This window comes from Oryzias latipes, chromosome 5 (assembly GCF_053564925.1).
Source record: "Oryzias latipes strain Hd-rR chromosome 5, Olatipes_Hd-rR_3.1".
Classification (NCBI taxonomy): Eukaryota; Metazoa; Chordata; class Actinopteri; order Beloniformes; family Adrianichthyidae; genus Oryzias; species Oryzias latipes.
In genome coordinates, this window is record NC_136241.1 from 22,535,764 (window position 1) to 22,561,002 (window position 25,239).

The 25,239-nt window shown below is 45.7% G+C and overlaps 3 protein-coding genes across 6 annotated transcripts; 1 reads left to right on the plus strand and 2 right to left on the minus strand.

The window, feature by feature from the left end:
• Positions 1-255: 255 nt before the first annotated feature.
• zbtb40 (zinc finger and BTB domain containing 40) lies at positions 256-7,174 on the plus strand. Of its 3 annotated transcripts, none has more exons than XM_004069006.5 (12): positions 256-451; positions 1,857-2,044; positions 2,162-2,631; positions 2,705-2,892; positions 3,151-3,358; positions 3,418-3,780; positions 3,848-4,054; positions 4,151-4,315; positions 5,025-5,239; positions 5,862-6,018; positions 6,157-6,392; positions 6,497-7,174. In XM_004069006.5, exons 2-12 carry the CDS (start codon positions 1,893-1,895, stop codon positions 6,701-6,703), a joined length of 2,568 nt encoding a protein of 855 aa, XP_004069054.1. In that variant the 5' UTR covers positions 256-451; positions 1,857-1,892; the 3' UTR covers positions 6,704-7,174. The 3 variants fall into 3 exon arrangements, with proteins under 3 accessions (XP_004069054.1, XP_078804186.1, XP_011473517.1); XM_078948060.1 differs by having other exon boundaries at positions 434-672; XM_011475215.4 differs by having other exon boundaries at positions 441-517.
• An 846-nt stretch (positions 7,175-8,020) lies between these two features.
• cyb561d1 (cytochrome b561 family, member D1) lies at positions 8,021-12,518 on the minus strand. Its single transcript, XM_004068913.5, has 3 exons — positions 12,086-12,518; positions 10,495-10,532; positions 8,021-9,194 (listed from the first exon to the last, which is right to left on the minus strand). The coding sequence occupies exons 1-3, from the start codon at positions 12,240-12,242 to the stop codon at positions 8,688-8,690; spliced, it is 702 nt and encodes a 233-aa protein (XP_004068961.1). The 5' UTR covers positions 12,243-12,518; the 3' UTR covers positions 8,021-8,687.
• A 551-nt stretch (positions 12,519-13,069) lies between these two features.
• On the minus strand, positions 13,070-23,420 carry atxn7l2a (ataxin 7-like 2a). 2 transcript variants are annotated; one of them, XM_011475217.4, is made up of 10 exons: positions 23,159-23,420; positions 21,972-22,040; positions 20,366-20,705; positions 18,483-18,736; positions 18,243-18,325; positions 17,211-17,422; positions 16,794-16,974; positions 16,385-16,506; positions 14,413-15,310; positions 13,070-13,286 (listed from the first exon to the last, which is right to left on the minus strand). In XM_011475217.4, exons 1-10 carry the CDS (start codon positions 23,313-23,315, stop codon positions 13,269-13,271), a joined length of 2,334 nt encoding a protein of 777 aa, XP_011473519.1. In that variant the 5' UTR covers positions 23,316-23,420; the 3' UTR covers positions 13,070-13,268. The 2 variants fall into 2 exon arrangements, with proteins under 2 accessions (XP_011473519.1, XP_023810855.1); XM_023955087.2 differs by having other exon boundaries at positions 21,972-22,231; positions 23,159-23,317.
• Positions 23,421-25,239: the final 1,819 nt, after the last annotated feature.

Genomic DNA, 25,239 nt, shown 5'->3' on the forward strand with positions numbered 1-25,239 from the left:
TCTTTTTTTATTTAATGCACGTTGTAGTAATAATTTGTATTTATTTGATTAAATGTTTTGCTTCATGATTTGAGGTGGATCGTAAAAATCCTTTTTGAATGTTGTGTGACAAACAATATAGTTCTAAAAACCTATTGTGTAACACATTGACAAAGACCAAGTATAATGGATTAAAAGGCAATTAAAACCAGAATAAAACTAAATAAGAAAGGCATTATTATATGTACAAGATCCATATGATCTTTTTTTTAAAACGGAACCTCATAATAACCGACAAGACGAGTCTGTTTCCGTGTTACACCGCATGTCGCCATCTTCAAAACGGTCAAGCTTTATTGCGCATTTGAAGCTGTTCGCGAAGAAGTTTAAATAAAGACTTGGATTTTTGAATAAACCCAGGATTGTGTTCACGGAGCGGTTTAAATAAAGATTTGGATCGTAGTAATTTCAGGTAAAGTCGTTTTGAAGCAGCTATTAATGTGACTGCGCAGCTGGTTCCTGATTCGTATGTTCGTCGGTGGGGTTTGTTTTAAAAACATTGAATCAATTGGCGGGTTTCTCCCAGTTCTGTCCATGTTTAAATAGTTTATTGTTCTGTCCATGGAGGATTTGGTTCTGTCAAGGGACCTACTATGAGGAGACACACTGTGTCCTTCCACACACTTTTGTTAGGTACATTCAGAGAAGGCACATCGCTAATCAGTAGAGCCTAGGACATCTGTGTATGTTTTAGGTTAAATATTTTTCAATTTAACATTTACAGATAAAAGAAAAATTATCTACACATATAGAGCAATTCACATTGTTATTTTCTTGGAAGGCTGTTGTTATCATTAGGTCTGGGTTTAAGAATTCTATTTGTTTAGATGCAGCAATCAATGTTGTTCAATAAAGGCAAAGATTTGTTTATTTTCTTTTTTAAATTACCCCCAAATTAGTTTTTTAATTTGGGTAAAGCTCCAACATAGTTCATTCCAAATCTTTAGTCATGTAAAAGTGTTCATCAAAATCGATCAGAATCAAATGTGAAATACAAATTAGAAAAATAATCAATTTAAAATGAAATGGCAAATGAAAAGGAATCATGAATTTGTAAGTTATACACAATTGCCGTCTGAGTTGTTGAGTAGCTTTTGTTGATTCTGGGTGATCTCTACTTCTAGGTTAATTAATGAAGTGTGTCTCAGGAGAGGAAGTAAGTCCTTTTATCTGCAAATGATCACAAGATCATCTAATAATCTCTAAAGAAAAAGAAAATAGCGTTTTTATGAAAAGTGTTTGTCAATAATTTAATTAATAAGTTTAATAATACAGTTTAAAAAAATAAAGTTCCAGTATTGTTCTTCTTTAAAAACTAATGGTATTATAATACATTGTGACACATTGAAATATACAAGGACAAAATAGTTGTCAGTAAAAAGAAATAAATTGATTTTGGAAAGATTTTAATAGGTTATATTATATAAAAATTTACTCAAAAATGAACAATCAAACATTGATTTTGAATTGTCGTTTAACATAACTGTTTAGTAAAGATTATACATCGAACAGGCCTGAAAAAAAGGATTTGGTAACCCTTGAAATATTAAAACTAAGTGACCCAGAGTAAGGCGTGTCCTGTGATCCACGTCTAACCTGTAATCAGTGAGAATTCCTATTCAGGTGCAAAAATGTAGTGTAGTGAGAAAAAAAAGGTGCAGGATCTACTATGAAACATGGAAGAGTTTCGGTTGTGGTGTGGGCTGCTTTTTTTGCATCTGGCAACAAAGCATGAGTATAATATGTCATTTCCTTTATGGCTTGGTTTTGAAAGCACAATTTATACCTGTACTCAAATTTTCTGTTTAAATTTGAAGAATTGGGTCCCCAACCCCACCAAATCCACAGTAGCCATGATGGAACTACCCAACTACAGCGGCCAGCTCCTGCAGCAGCTGTGGGCCCTGAGGAAGGAGGGCCACCTCTGCGACTGCACCATCCTGGTGGGGGACACGCATCACCGTGCCCACAAGCTGGTGTTGGCTGCCTCCAGCATGCTCTTCAGGTATGCCTCAGAAGCTGCAGTTCTGTCTTTAGTGTGAGACATTTCCGACTCTTCTGCTGCAGTTGTTTTAGCTGTTCGGTTCAGAGAGGTTTTGTTTTTTTCCCTCTGGCTCTGCAGGTCTCTGCTGGACAGCTCCGACACCATCTCCATCGACACCAGCGTGGTGTCTTCGCAAGAGTTCGCCTGCCTCTTGGACATGGTCTACACAGGAAAACTGCCTCTGGGAAAATACAACGTCAGCCGTATCGTGACCGCCGCAGACAGCCTGCAGATGTTTGACGTGGCTGTCGGCTTTAAAAGCGTCCTCTCCACACTGGTGAACCAGCAGACCCCCACCCCAACCCAGTCTCATCAAACCACGAAACTCGGCGAGAACAACAAAGTCCAGACGGAAAGCTCGGAGGGCTCTGGCTCCCTCAGCAGAGATGAGCAGGTTGCAGCAGTAGAGGAGGAGCAGAAGGAGGAGGAGCAGAAGGAGGAGGAGCAGAAGGAGGAGGAGCAGAAGGAGGAGGAACAAGGTTGCCGCAAAGATGAAGACGAAGAGCCGGCGAGCAAAAAAGCCCGTGTGGATCCAGTTGACCTTACAGGTCTTATTCCTGAAATGTGAGCAGAAACATTCAGATGTGCAAAAATCAAACATCTGTTTCAATCTGCTCACAGGGACGGAGCAAACCTCAGCGGGCGCAGAAGAAGACCACAGTGCTCCTTCAGAGACGCCGAGCAACAAACTCACTGAGGGTCTTCTTAAGCACGCCTCTCAGCTCAAGGAGCTCCTGGCTGCTGTGCCCTCTGTCCAGGAGCTGCTAAGTAAGGCAGCAGAGAACCTCCTGCATGAGGAGGAACGTGAGGTAACGGGTCACTCCATCTTCTATGGAACCACTTGTAAGGTCTCTCCTCTCTTTTATTGCAATTTTAGTGAAGCTTTGACAGTTTAGACTTATGTCTTTGTGGAGAAAAATGTTTTATCTGCCACACCTTCAAAGGAACTGGTTTGTAGAAGATGTATCTGCAGCAGATTGCTGTTGAAGGAGTGGGAGCTGGACGGACTCTGACTGAGAGATCTTCTCTGAAAAGGGGGCTGTAACCTACTTTCCCTCTGATGTCAGGTCGTCTGCTGCTGCTGTGGAGACGGAGACCCTGCCTCTGCCCTGGAGAAGCTGATGAGCAGAGTGAAGGATGGAGGGATCACTGAAGGGGGGCTTCTTCAGCTCCTCCGGGCGGTGGAAGAGAAGGCGCCATCCTCCTTTTCCTCATCGCTGCTCCCACTGCTGGAAGGTGTGGAGATGAGTGCGCCGGCTTCTCGGCCAGAAGCAGGTGAGAAGGAAGAGGAGTCTCTGTAGTTGGAGCTTTATCACTCATCTACTGTCTTATAGCGGAATCAGGGCAGAGTGAGTCCAGAGAAGAAGAGCAGAAGGAGGTCAAGGACGAAGATCAGAACAAGGAAGAGGAGGAGGAGGAGGAGGAGGAGGAGGAAGAGGCAGGCTCCACCTCCCCGTCCAAGCGCTTCTCTTGCCGTTGGTGTCGGAGGAGCTTTGAGTACAAATGCCGCATGGTAGCCCACATGAAGCGCTGCTCCATGTCCGACCAGTGTGAGCAGCAGTGTCCTCAGTGCCCCCAGAAGCTGGCCAATCAGAGAGCACTGCGGCGCCATCAAGCCGAGGCTCACCCCAGCCCCACACGCAGCAGGAAGAAAGTGTCCTGTGACCTCTGTGGGAGGAGCTTTGCACATCCGTCAGGTGAGGCAGCAGAAGCTGTCCCGTTGTGAAGCTGTGAGGCTTGGCTCTGACCCTGTGGCGCTTTCAGGTATGCTCTACCACAAACGTACGGAGCACTTCGATGAGAGGCCGTTCACCTGTGAGGAGTGCGGTGCCAAGTTTGGGGCTAACTCCTCCCTGAAGAACCACATGAGGCTGCACACTGGAGAGAGGCCGTACCTTTGCAAGCACTGTGACATGAGCTTCAGCGTGGCCGCCGCGCTGGCTTACCACACTAAGAAGAAGCACTCTGAGGGTACAGCTAAACCCGCCATAAAAATCCTCCTCAGCTTCCTTCAGCTCAGACTCTACAGGCTTTACCTCCTGCCCGTACTGCTTCTCTGTGTTTCAGGGAAGATGTATGTGTGTCAGTACTGCAAGGCTGTTTTTGCTCAGTCCATTGAGCTCACGCGTCACGTCCGGACTCACACCGGAGACCGGCCCTACGTCTGCCGGGAGTGTGGCAGAGGCTACAGCCAGGCCAGCGGCCTCACTGTCCACCTGCACACCTTTCACAGTAAGAGCACGCCTTCCACACATTGACCATATAAAAGAACTGGACTGAGTGACCCCTTCCCCCCACGCAGTCCAAATAGGAAGAACCCAAGACTTCTATTGAGAAATAAATAGTTATTTCTCAGTCATTATATTTGTCAGAATAACCCTTCTTACTCTACTGCCTTTATTTTATAATGTTCTTACTAATCCTATTTTATTTGCACAATATTTTCTCTTTATTGTAAGTTATTCAACTTATAAACTGACCAATCAGATCTCTTAGTGAAAGTGCATGGTGCCTGCTGGCCCCCTCCTCAAACTTTCAAAGGTTTGATTGACAGATTCTCCCTTGCTTTCGGTGTTAAGGGGTGTGGATTTTCAACAAGCGCACTCCTGATTGGCAAGTGGTTGCCATAGAAATGTCGACCAATTAGGATTAATCACTTCTTGCTGATGTCGTCTGGCTCCAACATGCTGGCGAGCGACTAAATTGCAAAAGAAAAAAGAAAGTCAACTGAAAAGACTTCCTTTGTTGGAGCTGGAAGTAAGCTGTTTCTATGGGTGAGGTCACACTCACTCGGTCCAGGTCTCATACACAGTCAATGCTTCCACAGAGAAATGACGTTTCAAAGTAAGAGCTCTTAATTCAACTATCGCACTAAAAGTGTCTCATAAGCAGCTTGGTGGGATATGGGGTCTGAATCAATGCGACTCTTTCTTGTGAGCAGACATGGCAGAACCACATGACTGTCAGAAGTGCTGCCTCAGCTTCTCCTCTCTGGAGGAACACCAGCAGCATCTACAGGAGTTTCACCCAAAGGATTTCCACAAGTGCACCATCTGCAACAAGGCGTTTACCAGCTCTGCCCTGCTGGACAAGCACAAGGCCACCCACGCTGGAAGCAAACCATTCAGCTGTGAACTTTGCAACAAGTCCTATCAGGTGGGAGTGAGTTCAGGGTTGAGCTGTGGTTTTCAAGGAGGACCAGTCCCCTGCTTTTACACATGGAAACATGTTTTAGCTTCGGAAAGTCAATGATCAGTTTGGCAGTTCATGCGTTGACTGTTTGATTTTAGAAATCTGTTATAGATAACACCATAAAGAACTCCCAATGAGCATATGGTGAGCCACAGCAGCTATTTTTCCAGCTGTTTTAGTCTCTGGAGGACTCTATTTGAAGTTATAGCCACTCATGTGGAGGTCCAGAGGCATGGAACTTATGTAGTCTGGGTGGAGGTTTTGATGAACAAAGAACCCTCGCTGCATCTGATCTCCTGTTAGTCCATTTCGCCAATTTTGTTTGAGTGTCCAAATGTAGAACTCCAAAATGCAGTGCCTGGGAAATTTCCCAGAAGTCTGCAGAAAACCAGTGTGCATCAACATTCAATAGAAAGGCAAATACAGGCCCAATGACTTATTTGAAAAATGGCAGAAAAAGGTCACATGAAGGAGCTAACTTATAAAGGTGACATCATATTTAGCATCATTATAAAAAAACAACCTGTGCATGAACAGAGCATGTGTTCAGCTGACTGTGAACTGCCCTGTTTTTGTGTTGCTGCAGCAACTGTCTGGTCTCTGGTACCACAACCGCACCAACCACCCCGATGTGTTTGCCAGCCACACCCGGCAGCTCAAGACGCTGGTCCAGTGTGACGTCTGCTTCAAGTTCTTCCCCAGCGCAGCCAGCTTGTCCAGACACCGGGCTGCTGAGCACCAAGGTGAGGATCCTTCATCTTCACCGTTCTCCTGCCAGCTGTGTCAAGCGTCTCAGTTCATCAGGAGGACGTTTGGATCAACACGTGTATGACATGCAGAAATGTCTGACTGTCCTGTCCTCACGTGTCTGTCTTCTGCAGGCTCTGAGGCGTCTGTTATGCGCTGTCTGTTCTGCAAGGAGGTTCTGGACGACCGGCTGCAGGAGCACGTGTGCAAGCAGAACGTGAGCCAGAGTGGTGAGGCGTTCAGCTGCCCACTCTGCTCCTTGATCTGCAGCTCCATGCTGGAGCTGCAGGAGCACCTGCTGTCCTCCCACATGGAGGCGCCGTCAGAGCAGGAGAGCAGCACAGAGCAGCAGGCCTCCACCTCCTCCATGGTGAGTATTGTGGGTATTGTGGCATTTAGCCCCACCTTTTGGTCACAGCTGCTGTTAACCATGATGTGACTTGTTCACATAAAACTTTTTTTTTGTTAAACCAGGTTGTTTCATCAAAAGAAGCAGCCAAAGACGAAAAGGTGAAGTCTAAAAAATCCTCAGAAGAGCGGCCGCTGGGGATTGGCCGGCAGGTTTTAGTCGCGCTCCCAAACGGAGGTGGGGGTGAAGTGGTGGAGGTGAACATGTTCGAGTTGCTGGACAACTCTGTCACCTTTATCTGCAGTGAAAAAAAGTCTGAGCCTGACTCGTAGCTGGAACCCCCCCCCCCCCAAATCTCTACCATCAAGACAGTTTGACAATGCAGCAGTGAAAGTTGTTCTTATTTGTTCTTTGGACTGAAGAAGTTTGTGTTTGAGGTGGTGCACACATGAGCCTGAATGCACCGCAACCACAACAGGACCAAAACCAAAACTCAGTTGTTCAACAGCTGGAGCTTCCTTAGGTTAGGTGTGTGAGGCCCAGCAGTCTGTTCATGTGCATGCACAGGGGTTCACTTCTGAAAGAACCAGCGGTCGGTCCTTCACCACAGCGATACGGAACAGCTGCTGAAGGAGAAGAGATGTTTGGTTTGGTTCAACTTGTTGAATTTTTAAATAACACTGCTTTGTTAAATACACAATTCAGCATAAAAACTGTCCAGTTGCTCCAACCCATTTCACTCCAGAATGCACCTCAGCCAGTTTGTGCGCCGCAGTTTGTTAATAAAGATGACAATGACTGATGATGGTGAATGAGACTTTTGACTAAACCAATCGAATTCAAGTATTTCTCTGCTATTGGTGTACTCTATGAACATAAATACACTACTGAAGGTGGATGACCTCGGACTTCAACCTTTGGATTCAAGTATGCACCTAAACTCATGGTCCATGAATCGATTCATAAAATTTTCCATTAACTCTGTGACAGTCCAAGTCTTTCACCTAAATAGATACAATCTAGATATTTAGAATTCATTTGGTATTTAATGCTACAAATGAAAGTGCCTTTTCACAGAGAAACCTTTTTTTATCTTCCTGGCATTTCTTTTTAAGCAATAATAAAGGACATAAGTGCTTCAAACATTCAAACCTGCTGCTTTGGGTATTTTAGACAGTTTTGTTCTTTTTAATTAGAAAAGTGACATGAATTTATGCAGGTATTGGAACAACACACATCCCTTCAGCCAATTGTAGTCGAACCGACTTGGTAGAAGCCAGCTTGTGATCGGACATCTTTTTGCTTGTATCACAAAAAGCACAACTAGAATAAATTGTTTACTTTACAATTGATTTTATATCTTTTTACCAACATAATCATGTTTGTATTTGTGGTTTTGAACCAAAACTTCTGATGCTCTCATAACATTTTTGATCGAATCTGTCCTTCAAATCAACAGTAAGTACCCACCTTTTGACACCTGCAGTCTTTTTAGGGACTGCAATAGTTGGTATTTCCAGGTTGGCCTCAAATTTAAAACCAATGACGTGTGCGTATGTCCTGTGTGTGTCCCCACTGACGCCTGTTCAACAGGTTAGGTTAGTTGGGTTGGGTTTGGTTCAGAAGGTGATGAGGAAAAAAAAACAGACTTTGTAGAAACTGAGAAAAATAATTTATTAGTGAAAGTAGCGTCTGTCATGTTTCTGTAGTTGCTCCGTCAGGGTTCATCCACACACCTCCCCGCATATAAAATTGTCCCACTCAAGTGTTTCTTCTACATATTTCTGTTCTTTATGACAAAAGTAGGATTTATGTTTTTTTAAAAGGATTTTCAATGAGCGGTCTTATAAAACAAAGCAGAATGAATAAATACATTAAATCATAGTAACTCATCAGTAAATCTTCCAGCATCCACACTATGCACTGAACCCCCTCCCTTCCCCCACTTAAAAATGCCTCATTTAACCCTTCTATGAGCTCCTCCTATGTGTATAATAACTCCTTCGTCTTCATGGTTACTAGTCATCCAGCAATACTGGGTTAGGCGCACAGCACCCACATCAGTGCACAAAAATCCTCTAAAAAAAAATAGTCTTCATCTGAAAATCCAGCAGACCTGATTCCACGCTCTGCTCGCCCTGATCTTTAATAGTCATGTTGAGGCTGGAATCCTCAAAGCCCTTAAACTAGATGCAAGGGAACCTTACAAATCTGATCCTGAAAAAAAACAATAATACATTCAAATTTGAGGTGCTGTTAAAAAAGGACACTGGCTGTTCAAAGCTGAACCCCCTCCCCATCAAAGTCTGCTGCCTTCTAGATGCTCATCTTCTTGCGGGGCAGGTAGGCGTTTGTGATCTGGTTCATCACTACCAAAGCAGGGAAGAAGGGCAGCAGCAGTAAGACCCACCAGGCAGGTCCCTTCACGCTGGCCTGGAACCAGTCAGAGAAAAGGGCGGACACCACTGTGACGGTGGCCAGCAGGTAGACCAGCAACCCACAGGTGGCGTGGTACAGCTTGAGTCTTGAGGGGGGCAAGGAGAGGTGCAGCTCCTTGTGGAAGGTCACGCAGATGCCAAAACCCGCCTGAAGTAGTGTGGAGGCCAGTGTGCAGGAGCCCAGCAGACTGTGCCAGCTGGTCAGGTGGGGGTGCTCTGAAACTGATTTGCTGGCGATGATGAAGCCCAGCCCCGTGGCTGCAGCGGTCAGAGCCAGAACCTGACACAGCCAGTGGACTCGCACCTTCCCCTTCCGAGACTTGAAGCAGAATGGAGAGCCCTCTGCAGAGAAGAGCAGCAGTCCCTCCGTCATGAAGACGCAGAACTGCAGAGAGGGGAGGGGCAAACACACGGAGGGGTTGGGTTCAAGTTGGCCTAATTCAAGGGCTAGATTTTTCAAAGTATAAGTCACACTTTTTTTGCATAGTTTGGTCGGAGGTGCTACTTATACCCAGGAGGGACTTCTGATATCTGACTTTTACCAAATAAATATTGGCTCATTTATTCCTTATTTTCCCACTAACAACTAGTTGCCCTCTATTGGTAGTTACACACTAACAACCGCTAGAGGGAACTGCAGGTGTGTGTATCAGTATTTGCCACTGACAGCAACAAGGAAGAAAAAGCAACGCGGTCCAAAACAAACATGGAGGAGAATCTGATCATTCTCCTCCTGAACTTCATGATGTTTTTCTTATTTGCATCAAGACGTTATTATTCTAATATAATTGTTCCTTCATTGGACTAATGCGGGGACAGCAAGTCATCAAAATGGGTTACAGCTAAAAACTTGACAGAGCGTCTAGTTTTTAAACCCATTTTCAGACAAGCATTGAGTATTGACGTGTTGACCGCGAGGCAGCGGACGCAAATTGGATGCCAGATTTGTTCAGAAGCGTTGCACTCTTCTCCAAAAAGTGCAACTTATATTCCAATTTTTTTTTTTTAAAGGCTGCTACCCGTATGTAAGTACCAAGTATTTATGATTAAATATTAAATATCTTGGATGTGTGTAACTTTTGCCTCTTGACCAGGACTCCCTTGAAAAAGAGATCAGTGGATCTCAATGGGACTTTTTCCCTGGTTAAATAACATAAAATAAAACAAATCAACTGACTTGAAAACATTTTCAGTGATGCGTGAACGTGAGAGTTTTGAACACAGAAGCCCGAAATGCGCATGTTTGTGCGTTTACACAGGCTTTTCATTTGGAAGTGATCGCTCGAAACCGTGTTTAAGCCCAGTGTGAACGTAGCGTTATATTATGGAAATTGTGGTACATTTTGGTTGGGTAATACTGGAATATATTTGTTTTACAGGGATCATATTTGCATCCATCTCTTACCACAATGACCAGTGTGTGTGCATGCACGTGAAGTGAAGGACCGACTGAGTTAAAATGACCGCTGACGCATCAATTATTTACAGTGGAGGAGTTTGGACACAAAGACTGCAGGACTGAGGTCAAATGAAACCAGCAGCTCAACTTCAGTTTAACTAGAAAGAAGCAGATGATCTCTGACGATGACCTGGAAAATTCAATCCATCCATCACAAGTCCACAGCCCCGACCCCGTCCTGCAGAGTGTTGATGTGTAAGTGTGTGTAGGTGAAGGTGGTACTTACAGCAACAGTCATGCACACTGGATGCCAAGAAAACAGACCTGAGAGAAGACAACAAAAGATAACATGAAAAGAACAAGCAAACAAAAACATTTGTGATCATGTTTCCATACTACACAAACTCGTAACCATGGTTACCCCAGACTGATCTGTTTCAGCTTCTGCTTTTGTTTTCAACAGCTGTGCTGCTCATCTGTTCAGGCTAAACCTGAATTCACCTGTCAGACGTGGACCTGCAAGCAGAGCAGCTATTCATGTCAGAGATGGCCATAACCCTTGTGCTATCCTAGGCACTTTAACATTGGGAGTTGGGTCATCTAGACCAGTGTTTTTCAACCAGTGTGCCGCGGCACACTAGTGTGCCGTGGGAGATGGTCAAGTGTGCCGTGGAAAATTGCCCTCATTAACTGATCTAAAAACATTTCCCATCTCCAGGATTTCAGCTCTGTGTTCATCCAAACAGGCCCTGATAAAACACTGAGGAGTTAGGAATATAAAAGATCATAAAATACTTTTTCTTTGCGTTTATTTTATTTTATTAAAGACATTTTGATAAGAATGACCGTACCGCGACTCAGCTGCAGCTCCGGTGCACCGGCTGTATTTGGGAAAAGTCCCGTCCCTTTGACTGTCTCCACCAATCATTCTTGAGGGGCTTAATCACATGTCATCAGTCTGACCAATCAGAAGTGCTTAAAGTCTTCACTCCCTTGTCCCGATTTAGCTCGTAAAGTCGCTCAGTTCTAACAAAAATACCAGCTAAAGCTCGTCTTTTGCGCTGTAGCTTTCCACAGAATCCGGTATCAGACCGTGGAACAAGTGAACAAAACAATGAAGTTCCGAAAACCGATCTCCGGCCGTTTTATGCACTACATCTCCCATGATGCATTGGGTTGTGAGAGTGACAGGGCAACAAGGAGATCTGTCGTTAAACGTCTTGAAACCAACGAACACACATCAAACTATTTTTAAATCTTCTAACTTAACTTTTATTGAATCTTTTAGAGAAAAAACAGCTGCAGTTTCCAGCTTTTTCTGCAACAATTATCTCAAAAATGCATGTGAGATTGTGGAGGGGCTGTAGATCAATACAGACTATGAGTTTCTCCTTTTTTTAAATTTTTGGATGCTGGTGTGCCGCGGGATTTTTTTTAAGGTTAAAGTGTGCCGTGGCTCAGAAAAGGTTGAAAAACACTGATCTAGACCCACTAGACAGTGCGCTGAACCTTTTTTCTTCAATGATTTGTGATCTTCACTGGTGTCCAAACCTGCCACTTTGGACACCAGGCTTCTCTTCATGTATTTCAAATCTTTCCACCTTTGTCATGGTAGGGAGAACACGTCAATGTAAGGGTGGAGTCATGTAAGACAGCACAAGGGTTAGGAGGAGCTTCGGTTCATGTCAAACAGGTACTATGTTGGATGTCACCTGTCAGACACATAGACCCAAAAAGGCAGAGCTTCTGCCAAAGGCGGACATTATGTTTACATGTCAAAATTTGACACAAGGCGGAAACCCATTGTTTCAAACCTCCACACGCATGCATCCTTAAAGATCCCGCTCCATCTCCGTTACGCAAACATTAATACTCACTGGTTCCGGGTCTGGACAGCACGCTCACGGTGACAGTCAGGCCCAGCGACGTCAAGTGTGCGGAGACGACGGCGGCCCTGCGCATCCACGCGTACAGCCAAAAGTCACGCATGCCGAGCCCTTCCCCAACCGGACTGTACTCCACGTCCGAGGGCATGCTGGCGCAGAACCGGGACAAATCGAACCGGGCGCCTCAGGGGTAGAGCCGCGCGCGCACTTTCGGCATGTCTACTTCCGGTGTAAGTCTTTCTCCCCTAGCGCTTGCTTGTGGGTTCTGACCCAGCTCGTCACCGAGCAGTGTCTTCCTTAGAACCGGTTCAGCCTCAGTGTTGGCTCCTTCATAATAAAAGATGCTCGTATCGACACGAGCGCGAGGAGCGAAAACCCGGTGCTCGCGTAATTTGACCACTTCCGCTTTAGACAAGTAATCAAATGACGTCACCAGAAAACCCGACACTGGAAAGGTTCTTTCCAGATAAAAATCGTTATCCGGTTTTCCCCAATATGGTTCAGAAATGATTCTTCTGTGAGTTTGTTAAAAAAATAAACAAATGTCATCTATATTTTTTAACCTTCAATGACAGTGCTACCTTATTTTACAGTTAAATTTGTTTCCTCTGTTAGTTAAGGTTTGTTGAATTTAATACTCTTATATTTAAAAATTACTGTCTATGCTTTTTTCTTGGATTCCTAGTGTTATTGTATTTATTCAAACCATTAAGGGATAATTTAGTATTAATCTATTCAAACAAGCTGCTGTTGAAACCCACCCATCTATAATACAGTCAGAAACAATAAGGCACAAAAAATGACATATCAACTAAAAATGATGTACTATAAAAGAATAACATTTAAAGGGACAACTAAAAAATAAATAAATAAATAAATAAAAAGAGTTAAAATACATTTTGCTCATGAGCAGTGCTCTGACTAGAATCTTATTGTGCCAGCAGAAAACGATTTAAAAGAGTATGGGATTGAAACTGTGTGGAAAAGGACATCTTTAATCTTTTTTTTTTTAAACAAACAAACATATTCAATATAGCAGCATAACCAGACATGTTGAGGTATTTGTGGACCCACAGAGAGCGCTGTGGCCTCACTGCATGACAGGTCAATTCGGGTCCCTCCCTGAAGGACCAGATGGGTAGGCTCCCTGGCAGAGGCATCTTAAGGCTGACGCTCAGTGGTGCAGTTTTGGCTGCAGAGGAACAGAAAAACAGAGGTTAAAGGGTCCATCAGTTGGCATTTTGCAGTAGGCTCCCATCTGTGCTTAAGAAGAGCTGCAGCTAAGGTTTTGTATTCCTGCTGATCTGTTGACAGACTGTACCTCCATTCCATTGTATTCCATTATACAACCTTATTTGTTTACATTCATTTACGTTCTTTTGTTTTTTATATTCTATTTTATCTTCTGTGTACTATTCATGTTTTACTTCAACGGTAACAAACACATTTCCCATGTGTGAGATCAATATAGTATTTCTGATTCTGATTCCAAGACCATGAAAAGAAGCAAACGCAATTGACTGATCCTCACCGTCAGCTGTTCTAGTAAAAAAAACGTCTGACACCAGTGCTGTGCTGACAGACTATCAGTGTTGTGAAATGAAGCAAAGGAGATGGAGCTGTGGTGGAAATTATATAGTTAAGAGCTGCTGATGAGACTTCAAAGTTCATGTCCCCATGGGGCTGGGTTTTTTTTTTAGGTCCTTTCTGTTGTGGCCTGGTCCACTCTGCACATTACACCTTGGTAAATGGAGCCAGGTCCGCTCTGGTTTTCTAGTCTTTCTTCCTGTTGGAAACTGTCCTGTCCTAGCCTTCTTGTGGTGCTGACAATGGCCCTAAACTACAAAAGATATTCTGAGTTGGTAAGCTGCACTGACCAAATAATTACACAGATCCTGTACTTGTAGATTTTTACATTTACTTTGATACAGCTAGTGAAATGGTAAGTTGTGCATCCTGATAAAGTGCTATTCTACCTTGATTTAATGTCAAAGCACTGCAATCACACCCACATTCATCCATGCACACACATTCTTACACTGGCACCAACTATAACCCCCAGGAGATGTGAGGTTCAGCATCTTGGACACTGAGAGCCAAACCTGCAATTTTCAGATCAGAGGTCCACTGCAAGACTAGATTTATGGAAGGAGTAAACAAATTGAAATAACACTACGTAATAATTTCTTATATAATGACACTGTGTTTAACAAAATCAGGCTGGAAAGCTGGCCCTCATTCATTTCTGTTTTGCCCAAATCTGGCAAGTATTGCACTAAGTTTGCAATACGATGACTAAAAAGAATCCTCACACATACCTTCTGTGCGCTGAGCTTCTTCTCTACGCCTCCCGCTAGCCCCCCTCCCTTACTGTCCTTCCAGGAGTAGAAGTTAGAGCGTTGGGAGGAGGAGGATGAAGACGGGGGGCGCTGTGCAGGGGGTTTGGATGAAGGCTCCTCCAGGCCACCAAGCTTGCGTTTTTTTAGTAGTCCCTGCTGCTCGAAGCCCCTCCCACCACTGTGCAGCCCCGCCTCTCCTGGCCCCACCTTGCAGTGAGAGTTTGTTGTGGCTAAAGGTTCTGGGTGGGAGGAGTGGAGCGTTGGGGGGTGTGTCCGTCTGTAAGTCCACAATGCCTTGGCAGCAGGAGAGTGAGAGTCTGAGGGGTGTGGTGGTGGGCGGGGCTTGCCACTAGGAGATAGAGTGCCATTAGTTTGTCCGTGTGGAAGGAGGGAATGGGGGGGAGTTTTGGAAGAGGACGGGGAGGAGTGGGGGCGGCCCCGGTCCTGAAGGACGATGCAGTTCCTGTCGGGGCCAGAGTGCTCTCCTTCCTGGGAGGGGGCCTTGCGTTTGCGCACGGTAGCAGCAGTGGTGGCCTCCTCCCGTAACTTCATCATCTGCTTGCTGGGCCGTCCCACAGGATTCTTGTGCCTCCCTAAACCCACGGGACGCACCATAGATGGCTTCCCCCCAGGTTCAGGATGAGCCCGAGCAAAGCTGCCCCCTCCAGAATTCTCCACAGCCGATCCGGGGGTCGGTCTCCCTGGCCCCCGGCTGGAGGGGGACAATGAGTTTTTTAGGGAGGAGCTAATATGACTTCCTGTGCGAACCTTAAAGTGTAATGAGGAGGAGCAGGGTCCTGTAGGGGGGGTTGATAAGGAGGAGGTGCAGGCTTTGGTAGAGGGTGAGGACTGAAGGTCTGTGGCCTGAGGTATCCTCCTGGAACATGACGATGAGTAAACATGAACATTTAAGTGATGAAGATGACTTTGTCCTGATAAAAGTGGTATTAGAAGCAAATCTAATTATTTAGATCACAAACAATATTATTAAAAACTTCCTTCAAAAGCATTTCATCTGGAAAGCCTGAAGTAACTTGACCTCAAAAAAGTCCCCTTTAATATAGTATATTGGAAATTTCCAAGGATCAAGGTCTTACCTGTGGAACATCTGATCTTTATTTTTCATTGTTAAACTCAAATTTGGGAATTGAGCCTTTAGCATTAACAGGTAAAAATGTACAGGGTACCTAAATTCATTATATTCATTTTCTATACAGTTTTTCCCTTTCGGGGTCACGGGGCTGCCAGAGCCTATCCCGGCCACTTATGGGCGAAGGCAAAGGATGCCCTGGACAGGTCGCCACTCTGTCGCAGGGTAGAATATCCACAATCACACATCCATTCACTCTCAGTCATATCTATGGTCAATTTAGAGTTGCCAATCAACCTATGAAGCATGTTTTTGGATGGTAGGAGGAAGCCGGAGATCCCGGAGAAAACCCACGCATACACGGGGAGAACATGCAAACTCCACACAGAAAGGTCCCCCATTGATGTTGTGTTTTTCATGTTCCCCAGCCAGGACTTGAACCTGGGGCCTTCTTGCTGTGAGGCAAGAGCGCCAACCACTGCACCACCATGCTGCCCTGATCCTAAAATAAATCATTTAAATGACCAAGAATCAACTATAATAAATGAAAAGATGATGAAAGTTGAAGCAAATAGACTTAAAAATGAATTAATTAAAGAAATACCAATTGGCTAGATGGATCAACCAGTGTGTGAAAGGAGCTGTACATAGAAAGGTCCAAGAATATAAACCCAAAACTTAAGTAAATTGATTTTGGAGAAATTCTTTAGCTGATGATGTCACAGCTGCTCTGGAGAACCTTTTTCGTTCACCGAGCAGGTGAGACGGTGAGTTCTAAGGGTCTGTCTGCAGCAGAAAAGAAGCTTATTGAGATGACTTTTTCTCGACTTGAACCTCTGAAGGCTCAGCAGCCTGTCTCACCTCCACAGGTGCGCGCTGATGTGCTGTTCCAGCATGCTGCTGAATGCGGCCCGCAGGTGGTGCAGCCTCCTGTCAAAGGTGTAGATGCCGTGACCCAAGCAGTGGCTGCCGAAGGTGCAAAGCTATAAACAAAGAGGAGTGAGTTACAGATCACCCTGAAGAGCACTTTCTGTAAGGTCAAGGTGTAACCGACGCCCACCATGACCAGACGTTAACCAGCAGGCTTCTCTTCATGAGTTTTACGGCATAGTTTCAGATGTGGATAATGCACCGCACTCTAGGATGAAACCTAGTTTTAGGAATTAAAAGTCCTGAACTACTTTCTTCAAACCTTCAATATTTCCAACTCCTGAACCCGAAGATGGAAGAACACCAAGAATCGAGTCGATAGAAAGTGAAGGCGGCTCACCGCTGCTGGTCTGGGATGTGACGAAGAGGAGGAGAACTCCGACAGCTCTTCAGCGTCCTCTGCCTCGCTCTCATCACTGGAGATGTGTTTGTGGATGAGCGGGGAGGGAGTTCGGAGCACGGCCTCCTCCTGCCGCTGTTTCTCCTCCTCGATAGTGCATTCTGCTGCAGATGTGGACCGACTGCAAGACGGAGTGGGACCAAAGTTTGAGGATTTTTGAACACATTTAGCTCTCAATCCCACCCCCCCCCCAAAAAAAAAACAGCAGTGACATGACAACAGCTGTCTGGAGACAAGATCTAAGTTTTAATACATGGGATGTTTCATCACATCGTGCTCTCATTACATCCGACTTCCTCTGTAACACACCATGGCAGTAAAAGTATAAACTCCCAAATGTGCTGTGATCTTGCCCACCTGAAGGCCGGGAGGCTGGCCAGAGGCCTCCTGCAGTGTGGGACGCCAGCCTGCTCCCTGGGGGCTTCAGGGCTGGGGGAGTGCCCACTCACAGAGCCCCCCTCGAGCATCTGTGCCCCCTTCTCCCGAACCTTGGTCTTCAGTTCAGCCACGAGCTGATCAAAGTTCTTGCTGCGACCCACCACTTTCCTGCGCTGGTGGATGGAGTGGATCTGAGGAGGACAGACAATTTATAATCTGGCTGACTGAAGTTCAAGAAGGACGAGAGGGAAGCTGGGACTGTGGCCCTGGCTGGGTCTGTGGCCCTGGCTGGGTCTGTGGCCCTGGCTGGGTCTTTGCCCCTGGCTGGGTCTTTGCCCCTGGCTGGGTCTTTGCCCCTGGCTGGGTCTTTGCCCCTGGCTGGGTCTTTGCCCCTGGCTGGGTCTTTGCCCCTGGCTGGGTCTTTGCCCCTGGCTGGGTCTTTGCCCCTGGCTGGGTCTTTGCCCCTGGCTGGGTCTTTGCCCCTGGCTGGGTCTTTGCCCCTGGCTGGGTCTTTGCCCCTGGCTGGGTCTTCGCCCCTGGCTGGGTCTTCGCCCCTGGCTGGGTCTTCGCCCCTGGCTGGGTCTTCGCCCCTGGCTGGGTCTTCGCCCCTGGCTGGGTCTTCGCCCCTGGCTGGGTCAGGAGGGGGAAGTAGAAGGAAAACCAAAATATGGAGTGCAGACGCTCTGCTCTCACCCTGACCTTAAAGGATTGTGGGATTATGTTCCATTAACACACCTGAACTGTAGGTTACATCAGCACATGCACACATAAAGGCGTGCGCCGTAACATGTAGCACGCTTCAAAACAAAGAGGGTAGAAAAGGAGGAGAAAAAGGCAGACGTGATGGTGTCCTCAGGCTGTTTGAGAATCAACTGAATCCTGTTTTGTAGCTGAACTCAGCTTGAATTTATGGAAAAATGTTGAAAGAAAATCCCTTTTAGATGCTACCATCTGATAAAAACTGTGTGGGGGTACCTCCCCGAGCAGCAGATGGATGTTTGAGAGACTCACATTGCAGGTGAGGAGACGAGTGCAGATCTTCTTCCTTTCAGGGTCGAGGACTCCGCAGTGCTTGTCCAGGTCACACTCCCTCTCTGAGGACAAGGACATTTCAGGGTGTCACAGTTCAACACACACCTTCATCCATGGGGAGACAGAGTCTTTGGTTAACTCCAGGCTTCATTTGAATCCATCGTCACCTCTAAAGGCTTCAGCACCAACACAAGTAACAGTTACTTTCTCATTACTCACTGGAGGCCACTTTGTTGTACGGTCTTGGGACCCGGGAGGGGCCTGTCATTGCTGGGGGCTGAGCAGCATCTTTCCTCTGCATGGGGGGCCTGTCGGTGGGAGCAGGCCGGCCGGGAGGAGCGCCCCCGTGCGGCCACGGTGGATCTCTGAGGGAAGGAGGCGGCGATATGAGCGGAGGATCCAGAGGCGGCGGGGGTTTGAAAACAGACGAGTCGGTGTGGCTGCTGTGGGACAACTTCTCATGGGGGGAGTGTCTAGGGGGAAAAAAAGGGGGTGAGACACATGTTAGCACCTTGTTTCTGGTTTTTATAATAGGGTCTGGGTTTTATATTTGTAGAACTCTGCTCCTCATCAAAAAAATGAGTTTATTTCACAGATGAACCTCGTTTTTTTTCTCTGGATCTGAACTCAACAGAACCTCTTCACGACTGTGATGTTTGCATCCATCTCAGCTAGATTCCCTCTCTTCATCCCTCCCACTCCGATTCTGGGATCAGAGACTCTGTTCGCCCGTTCTTCCAAAACCTTGGGCCTTCATCAGCTTGATCACCAAACATGTGAAAGTAAGAGCTCAGCTGTGTGAAGGGTGACCGTAGGCTTCTTCACACAGAGAGATGGTGAAATGAGTCTATCATTGTCTTCCCTCTTTGTGTTTCTACCTGTGTTGTGTTCACACTAATCTCCAAAACAGATGAAGCCACTTGAATGAGGGGTGAAATAAAGAAGATTATAAGTCCAGAAGCCATGACTCGACTTCAAGATGTCACCTGGATAAGAACTTTTACAGATATAATCTCAAGGTGGCGTTAAATTCTCTCCGTTCTTCCTTTCAAACTTGAACAGTCTTCTTCAGCCATCACTTCATTAACAGTATTTGACTGCAATGTGATCACAAGAAGGACAGAAGAACTGACTGACTGGGGTTGTTGCTTTTAACTCTTCAAACTCAGAGATGTTGCCGGCGACTCCTAAATTACGCACACACACACTTTTGTGATACCGCAACTCTTCGACCTTTTCAGGCCGATTCTGATGCAGAGAAAATATCAGCGAAGCTGCTTTGCACCGATACGCAACACATTACTGATGTGAAGCGTTGCATAACAGCCTAAAGCTGCTTTTCTCTGTGACTGAATCAGCAGATTTTTGTTGATTGCTTAAGCTCCGATGTTAAAGAGTTAATTAAAAACCTTCCTGAACTCTGCAAACACAAGCAGAAAAAATCTCAATCTGGAAGATTAACCTCGGTTTGTCCATTTCTAAAACGGCTTACGGTGGATTTTAAATGCTTTTTTAGATTCATTGTTATAATATCACAACTAATGACCATGTACATCGTTGACTGAAAGGATAGAATCATGCTCGCAGAGCTGCGATGCTGAAAAACAGATGACAAGCACAGAAGAGCAGTAGAAACTTGAACAGGCTAATGCTGAAACTGTGGAAACCCAGAACATTTAAGAGAAGACTGACAGGCGGAAAATCAATGATCTAGTTCATTCCCTCTGTGCAACACAGTAACGTATCATCCGTTTCCATTTCATGCAACTTTTTCTTTTCCTTTTACAAAACAAGAACTCATTATCAGCAAGAGGCTGAGTAGCTTTTAACCCAGATATTTTGCTGCACAAATCTAAACCCATTTTAAATCCTCTACATCATTTCACAAACCGAACATCAGAGAGTCCCCTGTGCCGGTGTGTCCGTCCAGACAGATTCTGTCTAACCTCTGTAACACCAGAGTTCTCTGTGGCGGCACTGAAGTTGACGGCCTACTGCATCCGCTCCTCTGATACAGCACAGCAGCACAACGGTGAAACAGAGGCTGTTAGCGCCCTGAACCAGGCCTGCCTAGCTTCACAAATTTGTCTTTCTGCTCTTACCGTAGTCCGTCCTTGGAGGTCTTGGAGTGTTTAAACTGGGGAGGGGTGGAGGGTGAGGCAGGGGCCACCCGTATCTGACCTCCCCCCTGGCCGCGGCCCTCCCATGCTGAAGCAGCAGTAGTAGCATTGGTCCCTTGAGAAGGAGAGTAGCTTTGTAGGGGCCTCTGGGTCGTAGGAGCCGGAGCGGGGGAGCGCAGGCGGCCGTGCAGCTTGGCGAGGGCACCGTGTCTGCGCTCACAGTGCTTCTCAAACGCCTGCGGCTTCACAACCTGACCACAATGGCTGCACACCACCAGGAAGAAGTCATCGTGGCCGGGGTAGAGGCCAAAGATGGACATGTCTGTAGGGAGAGCACAGATGCTCAAGCCTCAGGACACGAGCGTGAGCTTGAGAACGCCACCAGCTGTTCTGGGGCAGAAAAGAGATGTGTCTGCACGCTCCAGGCTGTGTGAACAGGCCTGACATGTTGATACCAGAGGCAGTGAGGATGAGCCTACAGAAGATGAAGGCTTCTTGTGAACAAACCTCTGAAGCAAGGCTCGATTGCATCCAGTAACTTAAAAACAAAAGCTTTTTTATCAAAACATTTGATTTTAAGAGGGCCTATATCAGGCTTTTTCTAAGCCTTTCAGAGTAAACTACATCCATATATAAGATAATGTATTACCTTTGGCACAGTAAAGAAGGATGTTTTTGTAAAACAGTAGTTACTTTCACGCTTCATTTTGCTACCCAGAAGAAAGACGACTCGATCTCTGAGGCACTGGAACGAACATTAAAACACACTTCAAAGCTCAAAAGGGCACGGCATAGGCCCTTTAAACGTCATTTATTAAATTCATAATTGGATTTTTATTTAATTAATTTTATTGTACAAGGCAGAAAACATGTTCTTTTTGGTCTTTATTGTACAAAATTTATTTTTCTCCATGTCCATTGATAATTCTAAAAAAACAAAAAAACAAAAAAAACATTTTTGTATCCCAAAACTATGGATTTTTTTTACAGAAAACTTTAAACATGAATCAATATTGACTCAAATCATGCAATGAAGCAACATTAAATTAACTTAGTAATGTGGCAATGTCACCAGCACCAATTAGGTCTGACGGCTATCCACCGTACCTGCGCCTGTTAGCCACAACGATCAGATGAAGGTCATACAGGAATCCTGAGTGTAACCGACGGCAACAACTAGAGGAACACAAAGATCTGAGGTCCACCTCATGAGAGACGGTCCAGAGCCCAGCATAGCAACAATGATCAATTCATCTAAATTTGATTTCAAAAACCCACTCTTGATCATCTTTGGGCTATTTTCAAAGTGTTCCCAGTCGTCGTTTAATTATGATTATGCCATTTTTAGCCAAAATCAAAAAACTCGAGTCATTTTCTAGGCCATGGTTTCTGCAGAGCAGCAGCATGTCATTAGAAATTTGGGCGTGGGCGGAAGTGTTAGACTGGAGGAACCCCGCTCATCTTCCCGTTACCGAGAGCTTTCTGTTTACGCGCTCTCCTACAGCCCCATCCCACCCCCAACCCAACATTACTGACATAGGCGTTGAAAAAGCATCAGCGTGAAAACCATAAAGCGAGGCTCCCTCACCCTCTTTGCTGAGCGACATGGCCTCCGGAGCCTTCTTCCCGTTCTTGTTGCAGTCCCCGGCGTCCGGCCCTGAAACACCAAAGACCAATCAGAGATGAACTCAGAGATCCTTGCCCAGTGTGGGGGCGACTGGATGATTGATTTGACTTTGAACTGATTGACAAGATGCTAGATTTTAAAAGTTCACGTATCTGAATCCTGGAGGTCAGGCTGGGATTAATGCACCTGAAACACACTTGTTTGCGTGTTGAGTTTGAAATCTTAGAGACACAAAACAAAGCTGATGGGCAGAGGGCAACATTTACATATCACTACAACTTTATTATCAACTCTAAAACAGAAGAAAGGTGGTGTTTTGTTATTATTAACAGCGCTTTCACTACAAGTGTCTTCAGTAACTGGTAAAGGTCATCCAGCTGGACCACTGCTGACTGTGGTTGATCTGGATGATGCAGAACCTAAACAGGATGATCATGTAGAGAACAGATTGAACATCCATCCACCATCAGGCTGGTTCATCAGCCATCTCTGCAACAACCTCCCCCACTCCTTGCAGCTGGATCAGATGATTCCAGGCGCGGATTGACTGAACACACCTGTTTCATCAGGTGACCTACTACAAACAAGCTGGTGATGGTTCTGGAGCAGCCCGGGACTGAGCTTCGGTCCCGGGCTGATCCCACAGCTCCAGGATCAGAGATCACCCGGATTAAGGAATGCGCGGAGGGGGTTAATGGCAAGGATGGAAGAGGACACAAACGCGTCCCCGGTTCATAGCAAGGCAGGGCCGGGGTTCACTGTCCCGGTCCTCCATCTAGCCTTAGCGGCTAACAGCTAGCTAGCTGTCGGCGGAAAGAAGTTGCTCGCCTTGCGGTGCTCACGAGCCTCTTCCGCTGTCCGGCTAGTCCCCCAAATGAACCCCCTCCACACACACCGGGGACAGCGTACACAGTGCCCCCCACACTGCATCACAGTGGCGGACACGCCTGAAGGAGTGCCGCTCATTTCTGCCAAAGGCAGCGAGATCTGAGAGGCAGGAGCCCGGCATCCAGCCCGCGCTAGGACCCGGCAGGTCTTTGTTTGGGTAACACGGTTAGCCCCGCGCTCCGTTTTCGAGGAAATTAACTGCGGGGATTCAGTTAAACGGCCTCGCGGCGGCTCGTGTTTGCTCCTCGGTGCTCCCTTACCATCTGCGCCGCTCACACCGGCCCAGTCCGCCCAGGCCGTCCAGCTCTGCCCCACGAAATCATCGAGGCTAGGCACTCGCCTATCCACAGCAGCCATTGCTTTTGCTGCGCGTTCACGCACCGCCATCATCACAGCGCGGCAAGCCGCTGACGTCATGTGGCGCGTCCCCGATGGGAGAGGTACTTCCTACGTGCACGTTCAAAGTTTCAAGATGCTGGAGAATCACAGACTCCCACAAGTTCATGAACAGTGTTCGCTCACCTCTCCAAATAACGGAATTTAAGAGTTCCGATCAATTCCATGTCCACAGGTGAATGAAATCAACATTTATCACGCAGACAGCCTCCACTTAACATTTAGGAAAGTGAATTTCCTGAGACTTTACCTAAATTTAGTCAGCTGCCATGTGGGATTATAACAAAAGCGATGGAAACAAGAACTATACACTGACAAATGCAGGGTTGAATGCTATATTGCTGAATGAAAAGGAAACTTAAAAAGCTGAGAACTGGAAAAAGACAAAAGAAAAGATCAAAGTTGACCATAAATAAAGTGAAAACAGCCCAATAACAAAAATTATATTTTTTGTGAAAAATGCCAGCACCAGGTCTCAAACCAGCGAGCTTCGGGACCCACCAAGGATTCCCCATGTATTTCAACGGAGGAGAAAATCTTGAAAAGTTCAAGGATTTGAAGGACCAAAAGTCATAGCTGGAAAAAACTGAAAGAGCTGAATACTTTAACAAGGGGTTGAATGCTTTATAGCATTCACATAATTTTTGAATGATTTATAACATTCAACCAATAAAAACTGTTGTTTTTCTAGGATATAGTTCCTGCAGAGTAGCAGGAGTTCATTAGAAAATCTGCCTCCAAGTTGAGGGGGGGACTGTTCACCTTCACCTTACTGAGAGTTCTCTGTTTACACGCTCCACCTTTAGCTTACAGCCCCTCACACCCCCAACCTAACATTACCGGTGCAACAAAAATGGCAAGCAACATTGGAGCCATCCAGCTGTTCAGTTTTGAACCAGATGCCAGCTAAGACCAGGAAAGCAAAGATGTACAGGGATCTAGTCGTCTACAAGTGGATCCTTTCGAATGGAGTGGAGCAGAGGGGATGTGGCCTGACAAGCATATTAATGACGTAACAAATTGTTTTTTTTGTTTTTTCAAACAGCATTTTTTTGTCTGCTTCTGATTCACAACAATTTGAATAAAGCAATACTACTCGTTTTTCTTCGCCACAAGAACACAACTTGCATTTGCGTGGATCTTTAACTCCAGAACAGTGAGAGTGAGTTTCATGTAATGGGTTCCATGAGCCAAGCAGCTGCAACCAAGTCCTATATCACCAAGTGTAACACAAAACTTACCAGCACTGAGCTCTAGAGCCAAGGACACATGCATTTTGTAGGAAGAAATCACAATTTTCCATATCAAAATCTGACAATGCTACTTGTCCTTTGGATTTCTGCTCTGCAAAGATAGTTATTCTCAGAATTGCTTACTGCACCTGCCCTCTCCACCTTCCCCGAGGCCCCATACTGTCTGTTTGGCAGCCCTAGATCTTTCCTGGGGTAAAGCATTTTTTTTACTGGCTTGAAGCATGCACAGATGAGCCCAACAGAGTCACTAGCCCTGATCTGGTCCTGGGGTAATAGACTGTTCTGACATCCCCTTCTTGATGGCTTCTGCATTAGATTTGAGACCCTGTCATGCCTTCATCAATGTTGGTCCTCACAGACTACCCTGGAGCAGTTAACAAGCTTAAGAAAGAATTCCAACACACTGACATTATTATTTTAATGTCAATAGGATTGACAATGCAAACTAAACTGATTTAGGAAGCTGTTTGTGTAATGACACAACAGAAAGCCGGGTTAGTGGACAGCCAATCTAACAATTGGATGACAACGAATCAAATCGTCTAATGAAAGTTAGTATAAAGGCCTATCTATATTTTCCCAAACCTGTTCTTCATGACACATTTCCTTTACTTTTTTGCTAGATGAATAGGAAGTCATTGTAGGCAATCTGCAAAAAATAAAAAAATAAATTGATGCAAAAAATCTAATAT

Bases quoted from the DNA above. Each gene is read 5' to 3' on its own strand.
- zbtb40 (XM_004069006.5), top strand. From the start codon at position 1,893: ATGATGGAACTACCCAACTACAGCGGCCAGCTCCTGCAGCAGCTGTGG. The intron at 2,632-2,704 runs GTCTTATTCCTG...ATCTGCTCACAG, and splicing joins GGATCCAGTTGACCTTACAG to GGACGGAGCAAACCTCAGCG. The intron at 3,359-3,417 runs GTGAGAAGGAAG...ACTGTCTTATAG, and splicing joins GGCTTCTCGGCCAGAAGCAG to CGGAATCAGGGCAGAGTGAG.
- cyb561d1 (XM_004068913.5), bottom strand. From the start codon at position 12,242: ATGCCCTCGGACGTGGAGTACAGTCCGGTTGGGGAAGGGCTCGGCATG. The intron at 10,533-12,085 runs GTGAGTATTAAT...GTCTTCTCTCAG, and splicing joins GCTGTCCAGACCCGGAACCA to GTCTGTTTTCTTGGCATCCA. The intron at 9,195-10,494 runs GTAAGTACCACC...CCCTCTCTGCAG, and splicing joins CAGTGTGCATGACTGTTGCT to TTCTGCGTCTTCATGACGGA.
- atxn7l2a (XM_011475217.4), bottom strand. From the start codon at position 23,315: ATGACGTCAGCGGCTTGCCGCGCTGTGATGATGGCGGTGCGTGAACGC. The intron at 18,326-18,482 runs GTGAGTAATGAG...CCTTGTCCTCAG, and splicing joins GTACAACAAAGTGGCCTCCA to AGAGGGAGTGTGACCTGGAC. The intron at 17,423-18,242 runs GTGAGTCTCTCA...TGTCCTCCTCAG, and splicing joins CTCGTCTCCTCACCTGCAAT to ATCCACTCCATCCACCAGCG.